The sequence below is a fragment of the Nannospalax galili genome, unplaced genomic scaffold, assembly GCF_000622305.1.
Source record: "Nannospalax galili isolate Female #2095 unplaced genomic scaffold, S.galili_v1.0 scaffold454, whole genome shotgun sequence".
In the NCBI taxonomy this organism is placed as follows: Eukaryota; Metazoa; Chordata; class Mammalia; order Rodentia; family Spalacidae; genus Nannospalax; species Nannospalax galili.
Genome location: NW_008334929.1, coordinates 3338981 through 3365315, shown reverse-complemented (window position 1 = coordinate 3365315; position 26335 = coordinate 3338981). Strand labels below are relative to the sequence as shown.

General features: G+C 42.7%; 1 protein-coding gene across 1 annotated transcript in view; it reads left to right on the top strand.

Annotated features, from left to right (window-relative positions):
- The window catches only part of Slc2a13 (solute carrier family 2 member 13), a 332552-nt gene that overhangs the window by 251102 nt on the left and 55115 nt on the right, over positions 1–26335 (top strand). Inside the window, exon 7 of the mRNA XM_017797293.2 lies at positions 15965–16090. Coding sequence (XP_017652782.2) covers positions 15965–16090 — 126 coding nt within the window. The remainder of the gene's footprint in view (positions 1–15964; positions 16091–26335) is intronic.

Here is a 26335-nt window from a genome sequence, read left to right as displayed (position 1 = left end):
TAGGAATTTTGTAAACATTTCACATTTTCTTTTTTCGCTCTGGATAGCACATGTGGAGTTGAGTCAGATTTATAATTGATTACAGTCATAATTTGTTTGCTAATAAGAAAATTTAACCAGTCCTTCCCAGAATGATACCAGAGACTGGTTCATTTTTATCGCTCTGTACTTTCAGTTACTGCTCATGGAACACTTCCAACTGAATGTCTGAATGAGACACTGCTATTCACCAACCCAGTGATTTGATACAAACCTGCTAACAAGTGGTGCTATTGATAATCACCCTGGGCCGCTACCGTAACATAAACGCACACTATTGACTACACCAGCTTCCTCTTTTAATTCAGCATTGTCCGACACTCCATAGTTTGTAGAAGAGAAATGCCATTCACAATCACCTGTGGTCTGTATTCTAACACAAGAGTAAAGACTGTCACTCTTTTTTATTTTACATTTTGCTATTGTTCTGTGCGTGTGCATGTGTACATGTGTGAGTGTATCTCCCAGGCTTGCCTTCATCTGATGACCCTCCTGTACAACCTCCAGGTGCTGGGACTGTAGGGCTATCACCTGCTCATTCCTCTTGATGTTTGAATGATTTTGTCATTTGGAGAAGGTAAGTTTTATTTTCGACCCGTGTGGGAGGACTTGAATTGCAGTGATGAGCAATCGCGAGCTCACAGACCTTGATATGCTGCCTATTCTGGGGAGCTGGTAATATGAATCTGCTCTTCACTCTCCTGCTTCCCACACACATGCCTCTGTCCCATGGAGGTGACAGCTGCGGTGATGCGCGGTAGTCTTGGCATTCAGCGTTTACAGTCATTTTACCCTCTGGTGACATCACCCTTGAACAAATTTTTGGAAACAGTGCAGTAAATTAGAGCCAATTTGAAGGTAGTTTAATGAAATCTCTAACCTTTACAATCCAAAGGAAGGGCACTGTTTTTAACTGTCAGCGTCATAAAGGCATCACTAGTAGCTGACTTACAGTCTGAATTTGATTTTAAACGCTCACCTTTCTTTAGTTTGATTTTCCTGTAGACTACTCTGATTTTTTTTCATATCATAGATTCCTTAGTCTTCTCCTCTCCCCTTCAGACAGGTCTCACCATGGACCCAGGCTGCCTCGCCCTTTGGATCCTCCTACCTCAGCCTCCCAAGTAGTGCAATTATCGGTGTGTGCCACCCTGCCCAGTCCATGTTGGTTCATCGCAAAAATTGGAAATCAAAGCTGTTTCTTTGTGAGAACTTAGTATTCTCTAGTTTGCCCCCCCTTGAAACAAAATAAAGTATGTATTTTATTTTAACCAATTAGTGTTTTATGAACATTTAACTTTATGGGTCATAATATTTAGCTCTTCCTAGTCCTTCATTTTTATTCTCTGAAGGTTAATATGGTTTGGGGACATTAATTTTACAAGTTTAGTGACCATTTGAAATTGAAGCCAATAACATCTCTCAAAACAAGAAATCTGCAGAAATGTATATTGTCTGTACTGATACATGCTGTACAATTTTGTGTGTACCATGGTAAAGAAATGCCCAAATTAATAAATAAATTAGTACATGTGGGCACCGTTCATTGTAACTTTATCCTTTGAAGCTATTTTAATGTGTGTGTTTGCCTTGCTGTGTTTGATTATAATAAACATCAGGAATCTAAGCATCATGAATTGCTATTCTTGTTCTTTATATCTGGAATCCAGTGAGAACCAAAGTGGTCCTCCCTTCACATGAACAGACAGTGTCATGGGTCAGTTCAACCATAGATGGATTCCACGAAGACATTGTGTTTGTGCTTTCTAAAAATCTATTTCATTAATTTCCAGAGACTGAGTTATTTTGCTTAATGCCTACATTACTGAAACGATATCAGTGCAGTAGAAACGCATGTTTTAAAAGCCATTCGTCTAATTACATGGGCACAGTGCCACTCTTACTCTTTACATATATATTCTTTTTTTTTTTCTTTGTTTGTCTTTTTGAGACAGGGTCTTTCTGTAGTCCCAGCTGTCCTGGAACTCACTATGTAGACCAGGCTGGTCTGGAACTCACCAAAGATCCGCTTGCCTCTGCCTCCCAAGTGCCAGGATTAAAGGCATGTGCCACCATGCCCAGCTTACATATATATTCTTATTTTTATTTTATGTGTATGATTATACTGCCTGCATGTGTGTGAGTGCACTGGTGTCATGCAGTGCCCGGGGAGGTTAGAAGAGGGCATAGCATCCTCTGGAACTGGAGTTGTAGATGGTTGTTAGCCTTCATGTGGGTGCTAGGAATCGAACCCAGGTCCTCTGCAAGAACAACCAGTGCTCTTAGTGCATCTCTCCAGCCCCATCTCTTATTCTAATAGTTACTTACTGAACAACCCATTGAGTCCTGGGTTATTCTGGAAGCTTCCCAAATCTCAGCATTGAGTGGATTGGCATTGATTGGCATTATCCAGGCCAACACAGATAGTGATGAAAGAGAAGTTATATATAGTCAGCGTCAGATGTTTCTTTGTGTTTTAGGGTTGGGGTATTGTTAAGGTGTTGTTTATGTTAGTTTTGTTGATGTTGTTTTGAGACAGGCACCCACTGTGTGGCCCGGGCTGACCTAGAGTTCATCTTCCTTTTGGGGGTTCATGGCTGGGTTATAGGCGTGCCCCACTGTTCCTTCCTTTGGATTGTTTTTTCAAGGACGGTGTGGAAAGACTTAAACTGCAGGATTGAAGTAATGCATGCTACTAGTAAAAGAATACTCACTAGTAACAAGAGCAAACAGAGCTGGCGACGTGGCTCAGTGGTGGAGTGTTTCCCTAAGGTGAGGTCTTGGACTCCAACTCCAGCACTGCAGAAATACAAAACAAAGCCAACAACAACATAGAAAAGAAGATAAATCAATACCAACTTGAGAGACTGTTACAAAATCGAAAGCCAACAGAGCCTTGAAACCTCCTAGGGGAGGAGAGCCTAACCTTTAGCAAGTAACAGATCCTCAAGATCTTTGAAGGTTAAAATATTGAAAGCCCCAAACCCCAAATTGAATAAATACCAGAAAAGACTATGAAATTTACACATAAAGTGAACCTGAGTCTGTGAGGGTCTAAGAGAGACAAACATGGTAATTAATCCTGCAGGAGAGAAATGGGGGTGGGGGATGACAGAACTGAAGACCAAAGCACAGCTCAGCTGCTGTGCGCCAGTCAGGAAGGGCAGTTTACCTCCTCATTACAGGTGCTGAGCAGGGATCAATGCTGTCTGAATGAATACCCGGGAAAGCAGACGCCCCAGGCCCAGGAACCTTGACAGGTGCCATCCGCCCATTACACTGCACAGAGAAGTGGGGCCTGGGCTTGGCGGCCACCCAACCCTTCAGTGAGTGAGATTAATGAGAGGAGACCGTGGTTCCATTTGGTGATGTCCAATTTGAAGGAGCTAATGTGTTTGCTAAGTGCCTTGTGTGTGGACTTTGAGAAGCTGGGGAGAACGGGCACTCACAGTTAGTGCACAGAGGGACTCTGTAGGGAGCCTTCACCATTTCTCAAGTTCATTCTGCTCCTTCGTACACGGTATTAAACACTAATATACAGGGATTGTGTCAGCTGTTAAGAAACAAAGCATATGTGTGGGGACCTAAAGGCCCCACCTTGCAGAGGTCCAAGAGGAAGTTACTGGGGCGCAGCCTGACTTGTTTTAAAAGTCTGAAGGATACTTCCGCACTGCTGAGGAGTCCATGATCAGCTTGTGACCATCCTTAAGATACACCCTCAGGGCGGAGGGGGATTTCCAGATGCCTTTATAAGCTCTGTAACACCTGCAATAAATGAGTCCCTGCTTGACTAGGCTCCCCGTTGTGCCTGAGTGTTCCCGGCACTGGGGGCAGCATGGGCTGGTGAATGGTGCGCTTACTCATCCCCAATCATCACTGCACAAGGGTCTCTGGTTCGACCCCCCCCCCGCCACACATGATTATAATCTATCATCAGAAGTGAGCAGTATCTTTAAAACCCTCACTTGCATTTTGAACCTATATACAAATCTGTCTTTCAAAAGATACTGACTGTTACAAAATCGAAAGCCAAGAGAGCCTTGAAACCTCCTAGGGGAGGAAAGCCTAACCTTTAGCAAGTAACAGATCCTCAAGATCTTTGAAGGTTAAAATATAGCTTTGTAGGTTGACATTAGAAATGAACCAAAATGTTTTTAAGCTTTCGTAAAATTACTAGTAGCAGCTAGCAATTGTGGTAGACTGTCACCAGGAAACGCAGCAAAATAGCAACGGCTTAAACAAGAAAAGGTCCTCACTCTTTCATATAAAATAAATGTAAAGGCCAGGAGTGATGCCACTGTGCCACACCTGGCATCATGAGGGATCCAGGCCCCTGTTCCTGCGCAGCGGTGACAAGCATCCCACCCATGGTGTCAGAGAAGCAAGCCAGCAGAGAACAGAAGCACAGCATTTCTCAACACAATCTGCACCCTCTGGGTCTTCCTGACTCCCACACACTGCTTCTCCCAGCCAGATTCAGTTCCAGGCCCTCTGTGGTTCAGGGCAGACCGCAGTGTGGATTCTTTCATTCAGCAGCTGGCAGAGGGCTGTGATCCCACATGTCCAGCAAAGAACCAGAGTTCATTTATAAAGAGGGAAGGAAAGAATGGATCTATAGACCCTTTGCCACAGGGGAGCTAGGGAACCTGTTTCTTTTACAGGACATTTATGATTGGTTCCACTTAACAGGAAGGACAATGAGGTGACCAATAAGCTGTTACCTGCTTTCACAGTTTAGTTCACTTTATCGTCATTAAAGTCCAAAGTCAAGTTTGCAGGTAGCAAGAAATGTATCTGTCTGAAATATTTTGCCTCCAGCTTTGCAAGAGTCATTAAGTCTTTCATTCCCTCAGCCTTCCTCCAAGTAGAACAGCTGCCCCTCATTGTGTTGGTTCCAAGTGAGTGGTTTGAAAAAAAGACAGGATCGCTCATGTGTTCACAGGTACACTGGCAGCCCCATTTACAATATAGTTAGCATGGTGCCAGGCACTTTACCAAGAGCACTAATGGATTCTTTTTTAACCAGGTAGATGCTCTTATTTCCCCCTTTTTTAGTAAGAATTCCAAATGAGGCTTAAAGACAGTGAATTTAGAAGGGCACGTGCTGCGATTTCAGTGGAGGCAGACATGCCATCTTTGTTCAGAACCGGGCCCTAGCAGTCACAACAGACGTCATCTGTAAGTTCAGTCTCCGCCAGGAGAGGGGCATACGTCCTTATCAGTACTAAGGCGTTCTGTGCTGTCTCCATGGGTGTGGAAAGATGCCGTGGTATGATGGGGAGTGTGTTTACACTGTGCTGGAGACGCATGGCTATTGTCCTCTCCGGCCTCTGTTAACAGCGCACTTCCTTCACATTACCACTCTAGATAACATTGGTAGAGTGTGAACGCTGGCCCTGCTGCGTTTGATCTGTCCGACCTTGCCGAGCAAGCGCAGCCTCTCTGCATCTTGGACTCTGCTTGGCATCTGTCCAGAGGACGTGTGCTTAGGACTGACTTTATATACACTTCCTATAGAATAACCACAGTAGACTCAAAACTTAGCCTCCAGATGCTTTTCATATCTACAATAGTAATTGACTTGATTGGGTTTGCAAACCTTTGAATTTCAGTCTCTTATATAATCTTTCTGTATTTCTTCTCTGCCTCTTCAAGAAAGAATAAGGTCACTATCATGGCACAGAGCAGATTCTTGTTTTTTTCTTTGAAGATAGTATATTCTACACTGATTAAACTGTATTTGTGTGTGATGACTATCACATTAGGTACAAATTGGATTTTATCCACAAATTTAACAAGATTGTAAAGACTGTATAAATAGAGACACATTATTTCCTGCAAGCATGCACACGTATACATGCCATCTGACATTTGCCAAGCTGAGGTTTTGTGTTCAGCTGTGTCTATCAAGCATTCATTCGGTGTAACAGGAAAACACTTTGCCCCACTGGAGTTTATAGAAATATCTCTACTCTTCCTCCTTTGTTAGCAAGTTGGGCACTGTACTTTCTTAAATTAAAAATAGAAGAAACAACTCAGAAAGTTATTAAGAAGAAAGATTAGAAATCAGTTACTAGAAATTGGGTGTCAAGTTCTGATGTTAGATGTTAAGAATGCAAGCCACATTTGGATTGCTAGGCTTTGGATTCGCTGCTCTGAGCCCGAGCCTGGTGGCTTCCAGTCTATGGGCCAAAATGCAGTAAAAACAGCCTAAGTGTGCTGTCAATCAAAGGGACATCCCTGTCTTCATTTACCTCGTCAGGTACTTATGGAGCACCTGGGTATGAGGCAGTGTAAAAATCACTCTGAATAAGCCTGCGAGGCTCTGGCCTGCTCCAAGAGTGCAGTGACACATCTGGTGCTGCTGGGTCAGGAAGCTTCATAAAAGAGGCCAGATGAGCATATACCTTTGAAGCAAAGAAAGTGTAGGAAAAAGTCAGAGAGTAAATCCCGATGGAAGCCGTGTGAGGGGAATGTGAACGCATGGTGGGTTCCAGATCCCCAGCATCCCTGCCACAGGCTGGTGGAGAAGCTGCAGGCACACTGATGAAATGAGTGGGGGCCCATCCCAGCAGAGCAAGGAGTTTGGGGTTTACACTCCAGACGGAGAAAGCTAGGTTTAGCCAGACCAGGGCCTAGCCAGCTGAAGGTTTAGGGGAAGAATGGGATTGGCTGGCAGTCGGAGGGTCACTAGAAGACTCCAGGTAGAGGTCAGAGGAGATATGGATGGGGTAAGAATGGGTCAGAGGTCAGAGGTAAGATGGACAGGATGGCAGTTTATGGATGCAAAACCTAAGAGCTGCCACTGGTCTGTGAGTGGGGCTAAAGCAGCACTTGGAGTTGCAGGTTGCTTTGACCCAAAAGCAAAGGCTGAGCGTGGGGTGGGCTTGAAGTACCTGTGAAGCTGGAAACTTGGGCCTGGGCTTTAGAGAATAGAAAGAAACAAAGTGAAGAAACCCTCTGTCATGTCTCTGAGTATCAGTCACAACTGTGGTCATGTAACGGTGGGATTCTCTGGCACAGTCATAGACAGAGAATGCATTGAACAGAGTGTGGGGATAGAGGAGCCCCGAGCAGCAATCCGAGAGGGAAAGAGGGAAAGCGAATCAAGTGACACAGACAGGGTGGAGCATTTTAGTCAACAGTTCTTAGGAAATCTTACAACAAGATGAAAAACTAAGGTTAAGACAGAACAATGCTCAGGGTTAAGGGTTAGGGGGTACGGGGTGTCACGAGAGAAGCTTCATGGAGCAGTGGGGCAGGCTTTGCCTCATGAATGTAGAGCCTATGGCCCCAGCATTTTAAACCGGTTTCTAAAACATTTAACTGTCTTATTTTTTTATTCATGAGTTCCCTTCTTACACAGTTAGAAGGGAGTGGGAGTCTCCTGGTGGCTATGTTCTGTCTGGGAAAGAAGATCGGTATCAGGAGGTCAGGCCGATATCTACCACACCCTCAAGAAGGCCTAGAGCCCCTCTGGACATGCTTCAGGTTGTGGGAGGAGGAAAGTGGCCGTGAAGTAGGGAAGGTTTGGGGGACCAGTCAAGGGGGTACAGGGTCATGGTTAGCACTGAGTGTGTTGACCTATGACGAGGGTCCTGGCACATACATGACTGCAGCTGCCAGTTTTCTGAGTTTGCCAGACTCAGGTTAAGATGAGGCACTGCTTGTTCGGGCTCTCTCACTGTGTTTAATGAGATCCTTAAGAAACAAATGGGCCATTTCTTCAGAGCTGAGTTCATCAACTTCACAGTGGAAGTTAAGAATGTTCTACATTAACCCACGTCAATGTTTAAAGATTTTTCTGAGGACACATTGAGTTAGACTCTGTCTGCGAAGGATTGCTGAACGACAACAGACTGTCACCTTTTACCTCCCTCAGACACTGGCCATGAAGTCCCTACCTTTACTTCTCTCTTTAATTAGAAACATTTTAAAGTTTCAGAACCAGTTTTGTTCTAAATATATGATCCTTATTTGTCCCCATTTCTAAAAAGAAAGGTCAGAGATCGCAAAGGCAAATCTCCCTCCCTGCAGCTAGCAGGACCAGCACCTTTGCTTCCCAGAGTGCTGCCTGGGCTTGCCTGCCTTCTAGGCTCAGGGTTTGCTGAGCTCTACAGTCAGCCCACCAGCACTTGCTCCCTCCCACAGCAGAGCAGCCTTTTGGCTGTTGTAGAATCGCCCCAAGATCAAGACTGCAGGTTCCCACACTTACAGCAGAGTCTCTCAATATCGCCATGGCCATTTCTGATACAGGCTATCATTTATAGGAGGGCCCTTTCTGTGGTTCTTCTGGGTAGACTTGAAGGAAAGTCTACGTGTATACTTGATGTTTCTTTCTGAAAGTGAATTATTAAAATTTTGAACCTACTCTTCCATTTTTATCATTTATTGTTCACAAATGGCAGCTTTTGCCTCTGGCGACTTACTAACTAGCTTCATCTAATCTTACCCTTTGATAATTAGTTGATTTTCTTCTAGTTTCATGATTCCTGCACTAACCTCAAGCTACTCACACTCTCCCCCCCACCAAATTAGTGACTTGAGTTACAAAACTACCGTGCTGTAGTTCAAAAAGCGCTTGCTACCTAAACCTGACAACCTGGGTTCAGTCTGGGAACCCATGGTAGAAGTAGAGAATTGACTCCCACAGGCTGTCCTCTAATCCTCTACATGCCCACTAAAAATAGTAAGAATCATTAATAAATGAATAATAAAGGAAATGCAAATTTTCTTAATGTTCGACCACAGCTATAATGTTTGTGCTTGAAATCAAACACGAACCATCGTAGAGTACTCTGTTCCTACATCTTAAGGTTTGGGGGGCGTCACGTTTAGAAATGTTCTGGTCTTGGAACTGCATCTGTTCTTAGAGATCATGTGCTCTTGTACAGCACTTAAAGTCTAGAATTTAGAACTCTATTAGAACTTTTAAAGGTTGGGCAGCCATAATAGATGCTTTTTAAAATGTTATATATTTTCATTGATTCTTTTGAGAATTTCATACACTGTATCTTGATCATGTTCAGACCCCTTCTCCGTCTCCCACCTTCCTATCCCTATAATAACTTCACGTTATTATCCCTCTCTCTTTGTAAGGCCTGTTAAGTCTAATCTGTATTTCCAAAATGCTTTGGGATGTAGATCTATCCCTTGAAATCTGGTCAACCTCTCAGATAACACACCAGTAAGGAAAACTCACTCTCTCCTTTTAGCAGCTATCAATTGCCACATGGTCCTCAACTAAGATTGGGGCTTCTTGCCAACCTCTCTACCCATGCTGGGGTTTTGTCTGGCTTGGGTTTGCACAGGTCTTATGCTTGCTGAAGCCCTACATACCTGAGTCGTAGACCAAACAAGGAGAAATCAAGCTGATACTGACCTTGAAGCTTCATCTCTGCTGGCTAGCCTTCATAGTAGTACTAGAAGGTGCTATGCAGGTTACTGGTAGAGAAAGGTAATCACCAACGTTACCCAGCTGTGAACCCTGGGAACGCCAGCATCAATTGGCTTGGCAAAATATGTCCACTGCTGCAACAATAGTGTGAATACTATGGGAGTGACCAACCACCTTCTGATTAGAGTTAAGGCCCACTTCACAAGATGGAGTCCCTTCCTGACACTGCGGTCAGTAGCTAGACAAGTCACAGGCCACAGCAGAGAACCTACTACTATTAGTCTGCTAAATAGACATAGTATTAATAGTTGCTTTTGCATGCCAAAAAGTTAATCCATGTTTAGCGAATCCTTACAGGCATTGTTCTTGGGGCAGAGCATTTTAATGATAGTTTTTTAGACGTAAGTACTTTGGTATATTCCATCCAGTCATTTTCAGGAAGGTTGTAAGGTCTGAAAACTGGCCACTTCTAGTTGATCATTTTTGTTAGTGCCATTTGCTAAAGTCATGGTTATGTTCCCTATTAAATGTCAGTCAGCAGACCTACAGAACGTGTAATGCTTTGTGTTAACTTCAAAATGTTTAGTTGAAGCTAGGCATATTGTGGTATTTGGAAGGATTTTCCTATGATTAAAGGGGGAACAAACCCAGGTCAAGGATAAAAGTAGTGGGAAATCTTGTCTTACCTTAGCAGAGTCCCTAAAGCTCATGTCCAGGCAGAGGCTGGCAGAGTTCCTCCCATACAGTGCCCTGAGCCTGGGAAGGCAAGGGAGCCAATCCCTTTTAGTCCTTGGCCCCTGTCATTGGGAGAACACTGGGTGTGAGTGTGGAGGAGCAGGAAGGGAGTTTTTCATGCTGGTCATAACACAGGAGCTGCCTGAGCCTCCATATGAACCATGGCTGTGCTTGCAGGAGGAAACCCCTTTGTGAACCATGGGCTGTGCTCTGCCAGAGGAAACCTCCATATGGACCACGGGCTGTGCTTTGCGGGAGGAAACCTTGTGAATCATGGCTGTGCCCTACGGGAGGTAAATAGACATTACAGCAAAGATGATGGCCAGTGGGAATGAGCCTCAGACACTTGGAGCACCTCACTCTCAGAGCCTGAAGGAGAAGAAGTGGGGACAGATCTGGCTTTGCTCCTGTCAGAGCTCAAAGCTGATGAAGACCTTGCTTTAAACCTTCAGTTTTTACTACAGAGTTAGATATTGTGAAGAAAAAGCAATGTCCTTCCTTCACATGTCTTGTTATAATTACTGATAGCAGCAGAAGGTGCATTGATCAGTTTCACGTGAGCTAGGAAGCTTCAGAAAAAAGACCCAGGGAATCTTCTTGGGGGCCTAAGGACATGAGCTCATTCTAAAGAACTTGGGGACCCACCCAGACTGCTTGTCCAGGCCCTTCACTGTCTTGTCAGTATAGGCTACAGCTCTGGGAAAGAGGTCATTTGGCCTACTTCCAGGATAGGTGGGGGAATTTATTATAACCATGCTTCTGAAAAGCAGGACAAAGGGTCAAAGTGTGGCCTTGAAGGTGTCACATTCGGGTGGTTTTAATTCCCAGCAAAGACAGGGCATTGTCTAAATGCTTTGTAGAATGATGAATTATCAAGGAGAACTATGGGTACTTGGAGAATCCATGTGAGCTTGAGGGAGCTTGCTGGTGGGGACCAGCTTCAACTTCACTAGCAGCAATGAGGGGCATCCAAGCTCGCCTTTGGGAAATGTGTGTCTTTATTTCTGTTTTTACTCTGCTGCTGATCCAACCTGCGGCCTTGTGCATGCTAGGCAAGCACTGTATCATTACAGCTGTGAGAATGGTGTGTGTGTGTGTGTGTGTGTGTGTGTGTGTGTGTTTCCACTCTCTTAGAGTAGCATAGATGCAGAAAGAAGAAAGATGATTGGCAAGAGCCAAGCATGATGTTTGTAGAATGACTGTCAGAACCTGCATCAAGGATCTGCATGTTTCAGTGGGATTCGCCACGAAGAAGTCAGAGAAGAAAGCAAAGCCATGAAGGAAGTGAAGGGTCAGGGGTGGGTGGCACAGAGCCCTTGGGAGGTAGAGGACCAGTAGTTCTCAGAGTAAAGATGAAAGGAAGGGATCCTGAGGAGCACAGTGCGCATCTGCATGTGGGATCTGCAAGGTGTTCTAGACCAGGGACTAGCAAACTTTTAATGTACAGGGCCATATGGTAATCATTTTTTAGCTTTATAGCCAACTTCCTAACTCTGCCCTTGAGGCATAAATGCAGTGGTGGACAGAAAGTAAACAGGTGGGCCAGGCCATCTCCATGAACTTTATTTGCAAATGAGTGGGGCATGGATTTTCCTGAAAAATCTGTAGTCTGAAAAATATTTGTCAAATATAACTATTTCTAGGATGTATATAAAGTTAAGCTGAGATGAAGTGTTAGAAACTAGGGGGCGGTGATGATTTGAATAAGAATGTCCCCATAGGTTCCAAGTATTTAAACATTTTGTCGCCAGGTGGTGGCACTGTTTTGGGAGGGCTTAGAAGTTGTCACCTTGCAGGAGAAAGCACGTCACTAGGGGGTGGGCTTAGAGAGCTCTTAAACCTAGCTGGATTTCCATTCTCTGCTTCCTGTGCCTGCTTGAAGATTCCGCTCCTCCTCCAGCCACCTCTGCCTCCATGCCTCCCCAACATGATGGACTCCTGCCCCTTCAGAACCATAAACCAAATAAACTCTTCCTTTTATAACTTCCCTTGGTCATGGTGTTTCTGTCACACCAACAGAAAAGTAGCTAATACTGGGACTAAGCTTCCTTAAGATTAGTTTGTTGATCTACTAACATCTATAGACTGTTCAACCTAATGACAACAGAATACTTATTTTCCTCAAATGCCCAAGAAATGCTCCCCAGGATAGATTACAAAAATGCAGGCCACAAAAAAAGCCTCAGTAAACTAAGAGTTTTTATATGTAGGGTACTGTCCAAAATACATTCTTTTTCACAATGGAGTGAAAATAGATATTACTAAACAAAGAAATTTGGAAAAATGCATAGATAAGTGAAAATTAACACATTCCTAAACTATTAACAAGTCAAAGACTAAAAGAGAAATGGGAAAGTGTTTGAGATGAATGAAAACAGAGACAGCATTCTAACTATGGGACCCAGCTAAAGCTGAGCTGGGAGGGAAATACACAGCTTTAAGCACCTATATTAGAGAAGAATAAAGATCTCATCAATGGCTTAAACTTCGATCTGAAGACACTAGGTACATAAGAGGAACAGGACGGGGACCTGTAAACAATCAAAATGTTCTGAGATGGAATGGGAAAAGAGCTTAAGTAGAAAAACTGGCCTTTAGTAAGAACAGCTTTTCATGGTTACTGGATGTGGGCGCAGGGAGGGCGGTTTGTGTTTTTGTGTAGGTGGGTAGCAAAGATGCTGTCTCCTGCCTTTAGAAGCTGGAGTTCGGATCATTAGCAGGGTGCCAGAAAATTGAGCATTGGAAGTTTCAGGCGAGTGAAGGATTGAGAAAGTTCTCTGTACAGTGATCGAAACAGTCCATCATGTAGTTGACCAGTCAAAGCTACTAAGAATTTCAGGCTTGTGGAAAACCCGTTTGAGGCTAGTGATCATGAGCTGTAAAAGAATGGCCCATCTCTCCCGTGGTGTGGCCCCTTCAGCTGTGGGAAGCACAGGCAGAGGACAAGCAAGCATTCCATTCATGACCGTGAAGGAAAGATACAAGACCAGGAAAATGCAGGGTAGTGGGATGGCAGGCCACAGTGAGCACATAAAGAAGAAGATAAAGAAAGGTGAACCACAAGAAAGCAAGAGCCAGCTGGCAGTCACAGGAGGCCTGCTGCCACACCCGTTCCATGGGAACAAGAAGCTGACTGACTATTCTAGTGCTTGGAAGAGCTGGACTGTCATAGGCCACTGAGGGGTCATAAGCAACCCAAAAAGTAGGAAGCTATGGTGAGACTTGGCTAAGTGACGGAGGAGCCTAGATAATTCCTATCTGACGTGTGTACAGCCTCTGTAACTGCTAGCCATCCTCATTATGCTTTGGGGGTTTTATAAAAATTATACATTTTATAGAAATTATACAACAGCTGGAGATATGGCTTGACAGTTGAGAGCACTGCGCCCCTTGCAAAGGACCTGGGTTCAGTTCCCAGCACCCACATGGCAGCTAACAACCATCCAGCCTATCCCAGGGATCCCAATGCCGGCTTCTGGCCTCTGTGCGTTCCTGAAGGCACAGGGTGCACACACACACACATAAAAATAATATTTTTAAATTAAATATTTTATAGAAATATATAATTTTTTCAAACAGGTAAGTTAATGTTTTACAAAGGAATATCATCTAAGGCCATTAAAACAATTAGAGTTGGTAGACTTTCCTTTGTGTGGACAAAATATCACAAACAGGAATTTATATTATCTTCCTCCCCAAATCAGCCAGGCCATGCTTCTCAGGGCATGGCCTACCATTCCCTCAGCAGCTCTGCTTACCCCGCTGAGCTCTGTGTGGAGGTTTGTATTTTACACTGCTTGTGCTAGATAGCTTTAGTGCCAACTTGACACCTGGGTTGAGGGAGCCTCAATTGGGGAATTGCCTTCATTGGACTGGCCTGTGGCTGTGTCTGAGTGATTGATTGTTGAGTGATGTGAGAGGGCCCAGCCCACTGTGGGTGGTGCCACCCCTGGGCAAGTGGGCCTGTGTTTCATAAGAAAGTAGGCTGAGCAGGGGCCAGGGAGCAAGCCAGTAAGCAGCATTCCTCCATGACCTGTGTTCAGCTCCTGCCTCCAGGTTCCTGCCCTGAGTTCCTACCTTGGGCTCATGGATGAACTGTGACCCAGGAGATGTAAGACAAATAAACCCTTTCCTCCCCAGGTTGTTAGTAGTCAGAGTGTTTTGTCACAGCAATGGAGAAACAAGCCAGAACACTGCTCAATCACCTCTCGAAGCACGCTGACCTTCAGTGAGTTCTTAAAGATGTCTTCTTTGCTCTACTTCCAGGACTGAGTCTCATTCCAAAAGAGGGAAAAGTTAACAATGAGAAGCTAGCATGACAGTTATCTAATCTGTAAACAGTGCAGGTGTTTAGCATTTGACTAAATGATCCAGAGGGTTCTTTGTGTTCTGAGGGTTCAGAAATACTGTCTTTTTGGATGTCTCTTGAATGTGCATCTCAGATGACCTGCTTCTCCTCTGATACTCCATAGGAAAATTAATTGTGCACAGTGATATTTATTATTTCTGTGCTGATGAGCTATTTTAATATTTCACTCATTATTCCTATTTGATGTGTATGAGTGTATCGCCTGCATTTGTGTAAATGCACCCGTGTTGTGCAGTGCCCGTGGAGGTCAGAAGAGGGCGTTGGATTCCCCTGGAACTGGAGTTATGGATGGTTGTTAGCTGCCATGTGGGTGCTGGGAATTGAACCCGGGTCCTCTGCAGGAACAGCCAGTGCTGTTAGTCACTGAGCCTTCCCTCTAGCCCCGATTGATCTTTTAACAATAAAATAAGTAATTCTCTGAAATGTCTTTTCTCTTTGCCTGGTAAATTTCTTTTACACTTTAGTTCAAATATTACCACTGAAATTAGCCCAAGCTCTTAAATCAGCCTCTGTCCTATTAGTAGGAAATTGATACTTTCTACTCTATGGTGAGTATTTTCATTTACATCTGTTTCTCATTCTTGAACTGGAACTTTGGTTTATTCATCTATAGTATCTCTAATACGGCATGTGTCTGAGCCACATACAGGAAGGGCTAGCCTGCCTGTGAGAAAAGCACACCACAAGCTTCCTGTAGGCTTAGGTTGGAAAACTCTGGCCCCCTCAAAAATTTCCTCCAGTTAGGATAATATTATTGAATGAATAGCTCTGAGATCCTTCCATAAGCATAACTGACTCAAAAGATGACCTGTCTTCCTACACCATTAGCTGTTAGCGAAGGTAAGTGCACAGTTCAAACTCAAAGTTGTGAAACATGCACGTGTTCACCAAGACGTTAGCAGTGGCCATATTTTGGTCATTTGTATTTTTGTTAAAGTTTTCTTTAAACATTTTCTTTTACTGTTTAGGTTTTCTGTTTCAGTAGCTGTATACCTATATACAAACAGATCCATACATATGTGCACATGTGTGTGTGTGAGAGAACATTTCTGGTTTCAAATGGATGAGGCACAAAGAAGAGACACTTCTAAGAAAGAAATGCTTTGTCATTTCGAACCAGTCAAGGCTGGATCAAGGTGGATCACTTTGTGGTTTGGCAGTTTGTATCAGTGGTTTAGGAAAGCATTTTTTCCTCTACCTGGCTTTCTTTGTGTCTCCCCATCTCATATATAGCTTCCAAAGTTGCCATGGTCAGCAGAGGGAGAGGTGGAAATGACCAGCCAGCTGTCACCTGGCTCTGCATGTCACTTGCCCTGGACAAAACTAGTACAATAGCGTGGGCTGTGCAGGCCGCACCTGGATGCCAGTATATTCAAAGTACTTGTTACTAGGCTGACATGACTATAACTCTTTTCATCTTTCAGTTACTGTAATGAATGTATGTTGGATCCCGGCTGCGGTTTCTGCTACAAGATGAACAATTCAGCTGTCATTGACTCCTCCTGTATTCCAGTTAATAAAGCATCTACAAACGAGGCAGCCTGGGGCAGGTATGTGGCACACTGCTTACTGCAAGAATGTCATACAGTTTCAAAATGAGGCTACTTCTTATAGCTCACAGTCGTTGTACAAAATAATGGATGTCATTATGACATTTCCATTCATTCCTGCCATTGCCTGTCTGCCCTCTCACCTGCTGCTGGTCACCCTCTTTCCCAAATAGTTTCTTCTACTTTCATGTCTTTAAAAAAAAAAAATCAAGATTCCTGGCTTGTGAGATGGTTCAGCAGGTAAAAGGCATTTACCACCAAGCCAACAGGTAGAGGAGAAGCAAATCCTTCCTGCAAGTTGGCCTCTGACCTCCACACCCCCCACATACATGCTGTGGCTTGCAGGCATCCACCAACTCTCTCTCTCTCTCTCTCTCTCTCTCTCTCTCTCTCTCACACACACACACACACACACACACACACACACATAGTTATTTTTAAACATAATTTAGATTCCATGTATCAGAGAAAACATGTACTTTTCCCCGGAGACTGAACCCAAGCGTGTCCGTCTCCCCCTCCCCATGGCTGTTCTGCGGCCGTCCTCATGGCCTGTGTGCTTGGCAGTGCTCTTCCCTAAGCCCTCGGCCCCAGCCGGCACAGGGTGTTGTGTCTTTGACTGGAGCAGCTCTTTGTTAGTATTGCCATGCGCTTTTTCTTACTCCATGTTGTGATTCCAAATTGTAATTTTAGGAACTTATATGAGGGTTAATGGTAAAGTCAAAATAAACTAGTGTCACTTTAAATTCCTTCATGGAACTCCTGTTTTCTTGGAGTTTCTGAGGTTCAATAAATTAAGAAAATCAGGGTCAAGGTTGATAACCATCAGCTTTCCTGTGTGGGACAGAGCACTTTGGTCTATGTTGGAGACATAAATAAAATACATGTGTACAATAAGTGTTCCTCACATTTAAAGATAATACTCATGTCTATGGACTCATAGTGTGTTTAATGTGACTTTAACCTCTTTTGTGTTCTAAAACGACCATGAAAAGAAGTGTGTTCTCCTCCTGTAGCTCAGCACTGACAAGGGTATTGAAACCTGTACTGGCACAGCTCCCATCTCCCAGGAGGTACAAAGTGTAACATGTTGATATCAGTCATTCTGGTCTTGTTGTTACTCATTTTATTGCATAATTCAAAAAAGTAGAAGTAAATTTCAGGCTAGTTGTGTAACAGTCCAGACTGCATATTAAATACGCTGATTAAAAATAAATATGGGAAGGCCAGGCATTGTGGCACACGCCTTTAACCCCAGTACTCCGGAGGCAGGGCCTTTTATCTGTGCTGCAAAACGTCAGTGACTGTTTTAAGAACACGTATTTAGCAGAGTCTGGAAAGTATCATAGATGAAGTTGGCAAAGACAAGCCTCCTGATGCTGTCGCCCTGCACCTCCGATGTGGGCCCAGCACACACAGGTTGACTGCACAGGTGTGCTTGAGAGAATCCAAGTGCCACAGGGGAACGTGAGTGTGGTCCCCAGGGGATGGCAGTGCGACGGAAGGCCATAGGAGTGTCAGTGCCCAGGGAGGTGAAGCCACAGGCCCTGCCTCCAGTGCTGTGAGGTGATAGAGAGCTGAGCTCAGAAATAAGGGCCAGGAGAGCTGAGTGTATCCAGGCTGGCTGGGAAGGCCGCTGCTTCCTGCCGCTCACCTGAATGTCCAATGGAAACAATGTCTCTTAGCTCTTCTCTGTGGGGAGCATGACTTCCTGATCTCAGGGCCCTTTGTAAACCCTACTTGAGAGATTAGAGTGTTACAAACTAAACAAGGCCTGAAATCCCAGGACTCAGAAGATTGAGAGGGAAGATTTACAAATTTAGGGCCAGCCTGGGCTACATAGCAAGTTGCTTTCTCAAAAATCAACGCAGGTAAGTAAATAAGCAAACAAGTGGAGCCAGGTGTGGTCTGAGCCTCAAGTGCAGCAACTCTGGAGGCTGAGGCAAGACATCTCCTGAGCCTAGATGTTCAAGGCCAACCTGGGCCACACACAGGATTCTGTGTGTCACAAAAAAAGAATGAGTGGATAATTCCTAAACTGGACACACTGATAGAGCCATGTCAAAAGTACACACAAGGGGCGGGCGGGGTGGTTCAAGTGGTAAAAGTACTTGCTTCACAAACCCGAGCCCCTGAGTGTGATTCTCAAAAACACCCTTGAAAAGGTGGAAGGAGAAAACAGACTCCACAAAGTCTCAGTCTCTCTCTCTCTCTCTCTCTCTCTCTCTCTCTCTCTCTCTCTCATCATGGTGAATAAAGTTTAAAAAATAAAAGAGTAAGGAGTTGGAAAGAAGGCTCAGCTGTGAAGAGTGCTGACACCTTTTGGGACCTGAGTTCCATTCCCAGCTCACAACCACGGACAACTCCAGCTCCAAGGGTTCTGGAGTCCTCTTCTCACCTGCACAAGCCCACACTCAGACTCACACATATGTATACGTATGTGTATGTGTGTGTGTGTGTGTGTGTGTGTGTGTGTGTGTGTGTGTCTAAAATTAAAGCTAAAAAGAAAGTCCTCTTTTTAAAAAAGTGAGAACTAAATGATCAGAACTCAGGACACATGACATTCCCAAGAAAGCAGCTCTTTGGGACAGTGACTCCCTGTACTCCTGACCTGCCTGCAGATCCCCCTGCCTCAGACTGCTGAGTGTTAGGGTTATAAGCCTGAGCCACTGCATCCAAGGGAAAACAGCTCCTAATAGATATGGGAGACTAGTTAAAAATATAAGTTATAGTAGTTACTGAAGGTAAGAAAATTACTGGGTATGAACAATGGGAAAATAAATACCCAAAGAACACATAAAAAAAGCAAGAAGAAACTAAAATAATACATTTAAAAGAAATAAAGGACATATTTTTACAAACTGTACCCTTAGGATTTGTTTCGTGTGTGTGAATGTCCATATGTGACCCATGTTATAATCCAGCAAATTTTATACACAAAAAAGAAACTAAAATTCTAGGTAAATAAATGCATAAATGTGATATGAGAACCTAATGTGTGTGTGATCTGTTTAAAAAACAGCTTTACTGAGGTGTGATGGAGGACAACTTTCATCCCAGCACTCAGGAGGCAGAGGCAGAAGGATCTCTGTGAGGTCCAGGCCAGCCTGGTCTACATAATGAGTTCCAGGTTAGCCAAGGCTACATAATCAGACTCTATCTCAATAAATCAATGAATTATAAGCTGTTAAATAGAGGGTCAAGAAAATCAAACTACTAAAGGCAGGAAAGAGGAGAAAATATGCAAAATTATTGTTTCAAGAAATCACAAAAATCAAAGAAAATTAAATGTAGATTTAACTTCACTCACAATAGAAAAATCAATTAAACACAACACCAATTAAAGACAAAGACCCTCAAACTGAACTTTTTAAAGATATACTTTGTGCAGTGTATGTTAAGGACAACCACAGAGATGTTGGAAACGGAGTAGAAAAACTTAAATGCTAGCCCAAGAAGATAAAGCTAGCAGAAATTAAAGAATTTGGGGAATTTACCAGATGATTCTAACAGTTAAATAGTGAAACTAAAGTATATTAATGTACATATCCAAATAAACTCCACGTAAATCCAGACTATATCATGCAGGCATTTTTTCTGACCACAGTACAACAAACTTGCATAACATCAGGAGATATTTACCACCGTTTCTAATTTAGTTCAGAAACTATAAACAAAAACTGCTAAGTTATTAATTAATTAAGAACAAATCCCAGAGGCTGAAGAGATGGCTCAGTGCTTAAGAACACCTGCTGCTCTTGCAAAGACCCTGAGTTCAGTTCCCAGCACCCACATTGGGTGGCTCACAACTGCCTGTCGCACCAGCTCCAGGCGATCTGACAACCACTTCTGGCCTTCACAGGCATACATGCACACAGAACATACACACGTGTACTCATCAAAACAAACCTTAAAATAGAACAAAAGTCATACTAGAAAACAAGTTGTCAAAACTAACAGCTAAACAAACTCACAGATTCAGAACTAAACACAGAGTAAGCCTCTGTGTAGAGGCAGAGGATGGAAATCACAAAAATAAAACCAGGAATAATCATATAAAACCCAGTGGAAGGTGCAAAACACAACAGCTGCTGGTTCTTGGAGAAGACGGGTAACTGGAGAACCCTCTAGAAATGCTGGTCCAGAAGAGAGAGGGTGTGAACCATGCTTAGGATAAGAAGGCATGCAGCCAACAGCAGGGTTGTTGAAAACTGAGCAGTTTTGCTGGTGCATTCGAAAATAGTTAACATGGGGCCAGAGAGATGGCTCAGCTGTTAAGAGCACTGACTGCTCTTGCAAAGAACCCAGGTTTGATTCCCAGCAGCCACATGATCGGCTAACAGTTCCAGGGGAATCTGATGCCCTCTTCTGACTTCCACAAGCATTGCACAACACGGGTACACTTACACACATGCAGGCAACATACTCATACACATAAAATTAAATAAACAGATAAATATTTTTTAAATAAAGTAAAATGGATAATTTTCTAGATAAAGTCTAGCTTTCCTGAACCAACTCACCATCCGTGGATGCCCCTTCTATTTGACCCATGAGATTCCTGATCAGAAGGCCAGTAAGCCCCTCTGTTTTGGAATAGCAGCAGTCAAGCAGTAGAAAGATGATGCTCAGAAAGTGCCTTTAAGTGGCACTAGGACATCTGGGCCCCTCTAAGTCACATCATCATCTGTAAAATGGGAATAATAGCTGTATTGACAAATACGGTTATTTTAAAATTACTTAACATATATGGAGCATATTTGAAGACAGTTATAAAAATGTAGTGTCCTATGCAGATTTTTCTTTATCATATGGATATCTCCAGAAACAATTACTAGATTAGAGTAAGCATTGTCTAAGTGTTACATGCATTAAAGCACTTGCTATTTATTTGTGTGTGCCTGCTCATCTACTCCACGCCTCCTTGTGCTCTAGCTACACAAAACCATAAATAACCCATTCTGGAACTGTAGTCCTGACTGAAAATACCACTAATGAGGGACACGTTCTTAATGTGCTGGTTCAGTGTTTGTTTCCTGTAATGTAGCAATTAGCTCTGTAATTAGAAACACTAAAATAGCTAGATAGATTCCCTATTTGGCAATTCATTGGCCTTCATTCAGCTGAGATACTTCCTCAGAGCCAAAATCTGATCCAGCACACAGTCTGTTGGCTCCGTTCACCATTCGCCTACACCAAGTGGTACTCAGCCTACACCTCTCCTCAGTGCCCAGATGTCCTTAAGCCTTCCTACTCTGCTTTAGCCTAGGATTGGCATTCTCCTCTCCTCTCCCATCTCTTCCTGGATTTTAGTCATCTTTATTTTTTTGTCCAGATAAAAAAAGTTTTTGCTTGCACTCTGTCTGATTAGCCCAGGAAAGAAGGCTTATAGCCACTACTAACCTTGCTGTGGCATAACTATTAAGATCAATGATAGTTTTGAGGCCTCTTCAAGCATCATGTAGAGCCTGCACCACATGCCATTTGATAGTGTGATACGACTTGGCTCAGGCACTTCTGGAAACGAGACTGCCTCCCCGGAGCTCTCACAGACTGTAGAGCAAAGCTTACCTGACAAGAACACAGCTGTGTTGAGAACCACAGTGAAAGAGCCACTGACACTGGCGCCAAATGAACACAGGGTAGCAAGAGGGAAACATCCGAACTCAGATCTCGGTGTCCATGTAGAGAAGCCCAGTCGGGCATAACTTGAATGATAACTATGCAGTCCCATCCGAGAGTCCTGTGCTCGAGGCATCTTCTTGCCACGTTTGCATCCTGTGCCATTTAAAACCCTTGATGCTTTGTACAGTAATTACAAATAGTTAAAGGTTTTAATATTCAGTAGTTACAACAGAGGGCATGCCATGTCCTGGATTTCATTTTGATTGTCACTTGTACATTGGTAGTTGTTTCCAAAAGAAGAAAACTGTAAAGGAAAAATGAGAGTCACACCATCTTGAGTACCACATTATGTTTACCTGGGAGTTCTAAATACTAAAAAGTGCTTTAAATAAAATTTAACCATGTGACCAGGCCTTGACTCCCCAAGCCTCATTCACCTTCCTAGCTCCCCCACCCCATCTCTCCTCCTAGCCTGGGTACTGGGCCATTTCTTGTCTTGGCACCCCAGACCCGTGGACTGATCTCTTGGCCCAGAATCCCCACTGCTTCCTGATCCTTTGCATCCAGACCAACCCAATTCCTCCCTCTAGTCCCCAGGAGCCCTCAGGGCTTCTTCCTATCCCCACCTCCCCTTGCATCCCTGGGCAGCACAGCCACCAGCTTCCTGGGGCCAGCATCTTTCCTGGGCCCTGGTCCCAGGCCATCCCAGCCCCCAAATTCCTGAGGCCAGAAATGGAGGGATCCAGACATTAGGAGAAAGTCTGAGAGCATCTGATCCTCATCTGACTTGGGCCTCTGTGGGAACTCCTGAGCAGCAGGACGAAAGCAATTTGGCCACTCCAATACAAAATCAAAGGCAGGGAGAACCTGAAGCCTAGAACAACCAGCTTTTCATGCCCAACAAGTAAACCACAAAGGTATATAAAGTTTACAAAAAGGAGCAGACCTAAACTGAACAAAAGAAGGCTTGAGTATCACACAAGAATCAGAAACTACAAAAGAAATCCACATGCCAAACTCAGAGAAAAAATAATAACATGAAAAACCAAAATAACATATCCCCACCACGTCCAGCAGTCCTGTAGAGGTATACAATGAGAACCCCCTAGAGATAACACAGGACATGGAACTCAAAAGAACAGTTATAGAGATGATAAAAGAATTCATTGAATTTAAACAAGACACAAATCAAAGAACTGAAAGAAGATAGGGATAAACTCAATGAATTCAGAAAAGAGTTAGAAATATTGAAGAATATTCAGGCTGAAATGAAGAAGGAAGTGAAACACTTAGTAAGCCAATTAGAAAGGACAGGAGAAAGCCTCACCAATAGGATGAATGAAATGGAAAGCAGAATATCAGGACTGGAAGATAAAGTGAACGAATTAGACCACTCAAACAAAGATTATGAAAAATTTAAGAAAACACAGGAATATGCAGGAATTGTGTGACACCATAAAAAGACCAAACTTACTAATCATAGGCATACAGGAAGGAGAAGAATCTCAGGATAATGGTATGGACCAGATCTTCAACAGAATTGTAGAGGAAAATTTCCCCAAATTAAAGAAAGATATAGCCATACACATACAAGAAGCACATAGAACACCAAATAGGATTAGAAAAGAAACTCTCCATGGCACATCATAGCAAAAACACTAAATGTACAAAACAAAGAGAGAATACTGAAAGCTACAAAAGAAAACCAAGTCACATATAAAAGAAAGCCCATCAGAATTACAGCTGACTTTTCAGTGCAAACTATGAGAGCCAGAAGAGCATGGACCAAAGTATTCCCAGTTCTAAATGACCACAGATGCCAACCCAGATTACTTTACCCAGCCAAAATGTTTATTATAGTCAAAAGAAAAAGAAAAATCTTCCATGACAAAAATAGGCTGAAAGAATTCATGTCCACAAAACCAGCCCTTCAGAGAGTTTTTGAAGCAATACAAAGAGCTGAAGAAAGGAATGACTATACCCAAGGGTTATGGAAAGAACTCCAAGGAGGGTATAGCAGTGTAAAAGTACATCTATAGCAAGAATATAAACAAAAATCAAAATGACAGGATTCAATACTCGTCTTTCATTAATAACTTCAATGGACAATGGACTGAATTCCCCAGTCAAAAGACACAGACTAGTTGAATGGATTAAGAAACAAAACCATCTTTTTGTTGTCTGCAAGAAACTCATCTCACTTTCAAGGCCAGGAACTACCTTAAGGAGAAAGGATGGAAAAGAATATACCAAGCAATTGGTACTAAGAAAAAAGCAGGTGTTGCAATTCTAATATCTGATAAAATAGACTTTAAAATAAAGTGAATCAGAAGAGATAAAGAGGGCCACTTCATTCTGATCAAAGGAACAATTGACCAAGAAGATATTATAATCATGAACATATATTCACCAAACTCTGGTGCACCCAAATTCATAAAATCAGTACTACAGGACTTTAAGACCCAGATTAATCTCAGGTCATTAATAGGAGGGGACTTCAATACCCCATTTTCTCCACTAGATAGATCAACAGGATGGAAAATTAACAGAGAGACATTTGAACTAAACAATACCATACAGCTATCAAATGGGCCTAACAGACATCTACTGAATATTCCATCCAAGCACCAAAGAATATACTTTCTATTCAGCACCCATGGAACTTTCTCCAAAATCGACCCTATCCTGGGGCACAAAACAAACCTCAACAAATACAAAAAGATTGAAATAATTCCATGCATTCTATCAGACAACAATGGAATAAAGCTTAAAATCAGCACCAGAAGAAACCCTAGTAACTACATGAACACATGGAAATTAAACAACACACTCCTGAATGATGAATGGGTCAAAAGAGAAATTAAGACATAAATAAAAGTATTCCTGGAACTAAATGGAAAGGACAATACAACACAACAAAACCTCTGGGACATATTGAAAGCAGTCTTTGGAAGTTTATAGCTCTCAGTGCCCACATTAAAAAGTCAGAAAGAACACAAATAAATGACTTAACATTTCAACTCAAAACACTTGAAATACAACAACAAATGAAACCCAAACCTAGCAGACAAGAAAAAATTTAAAAAATCGGAGCAGAAATTAATGAAATAGAAACAAAGAAAACAATACAGAGAATCAACGAATCCAAGAGCTGGTTCTTTGAAAAGATAAACAAGATTCACAGACGGCTTGCCCAGTTAGCCAAAAGAAAAAAGAACACCTCCAAATCAACAAAATCAGAGATGAAAGGGGAAACTTCACAACAGACACCAAAAAGATCCAGAACATTAAAAGGAAAAACTTATACACTACTAAATTTGAAAACCTATAAGAAATGTACGGGTATCTAAAAGCATGGGAACCACCAAAACTAAGCCAAGAAGACATCAACAGCTTAAACAACCCATAACATATAAGGAAATGGAAACAGTAATACAAAAGCTCTCGACTGAAAGAGCTCAGGATCAGATGGAATTACAGCAGAATTCTACCAGACATTCAGAGATCTATATCCAATACTACTTAATTTATTCAAAAAGATAAAAATGGAGGGAGAACTTCCAAATTCCTTCTATGAAGCCAGCATCACTCTAATATCAAATCCAGGTAAAGATACAACCAGAAAAGAAAACTATAGATTCATATTTTTAATCTCCATGATATTCTTCCCAGAATTGGAAAAAACCATCCTAAGATTCATGTGGAAGTACAAAAGACCTCGGATAGCCAAAGCAAACCTGAGCACGAAGAGCAATGCTGGGGGGATTACTATACCAGATTTTAAACTGTATTAGAGAGCTATAGTCATAAAAACAGCATGGTGCTAGCAAAAAAAATAAAAAATAGACCCATAGATGAATGGAACAGAATTGAAAACCGAAATATGAGTACATGCAATTTCAGCCACCTGATATTTGACAAAGGGGCCAAGACCATTCAATTAAACTAGACCCCTTTCTTTCACCTTGCACAAATGTCAACTCCGAAAGGATAAAAGACCTCAATGTGAAACTTGAAACTCTGAAACTCTTAGAGGAAACCGTTCTCAATAAACTACAAGGTATAGGTGTAGCAATTAAACTGTAGATCAACTGCTCAGGAGATAAGGTCAAGAATCAACAAATGGGACGTCATTAATAATCTTCTCTACATCAAAAGACAACCAAGGAAGTGAAGAGAAAACCCACAGAGTGGGATAAAATCTTCACCAGCGACACATCTGACAGAGGTTTAACATCCAGAATATATAATGAACTCAAAATACAAAGAATCAAGAAAGGAAGTAACCCAATCAAAAGATGGGCTAAGGAGCTGAACAGAGAGTTCTCAAAAGAAAAAGAAAGATGGAAAATATGCATCTTAAAAGATGTTCAACATCATTAGAAATTAGGGAAATGAAAATTAAAACCAATTTAAGATTTCATCTTATGCAGTCATACTGGCTGAGATCAAGAGAACAAATGACACCAAATGTTGGAGAGGATGTGGGGAAAGGGGAATACTCATCCACTGCTGGTGGGATTGCAAACGTTCAACCCCTATGGAAAGCAATGTGGTGAATCCTTAAAAAACTAAAAATGAACCTACCATTTGACCCAGTTATACCACTCTTTGGCATAT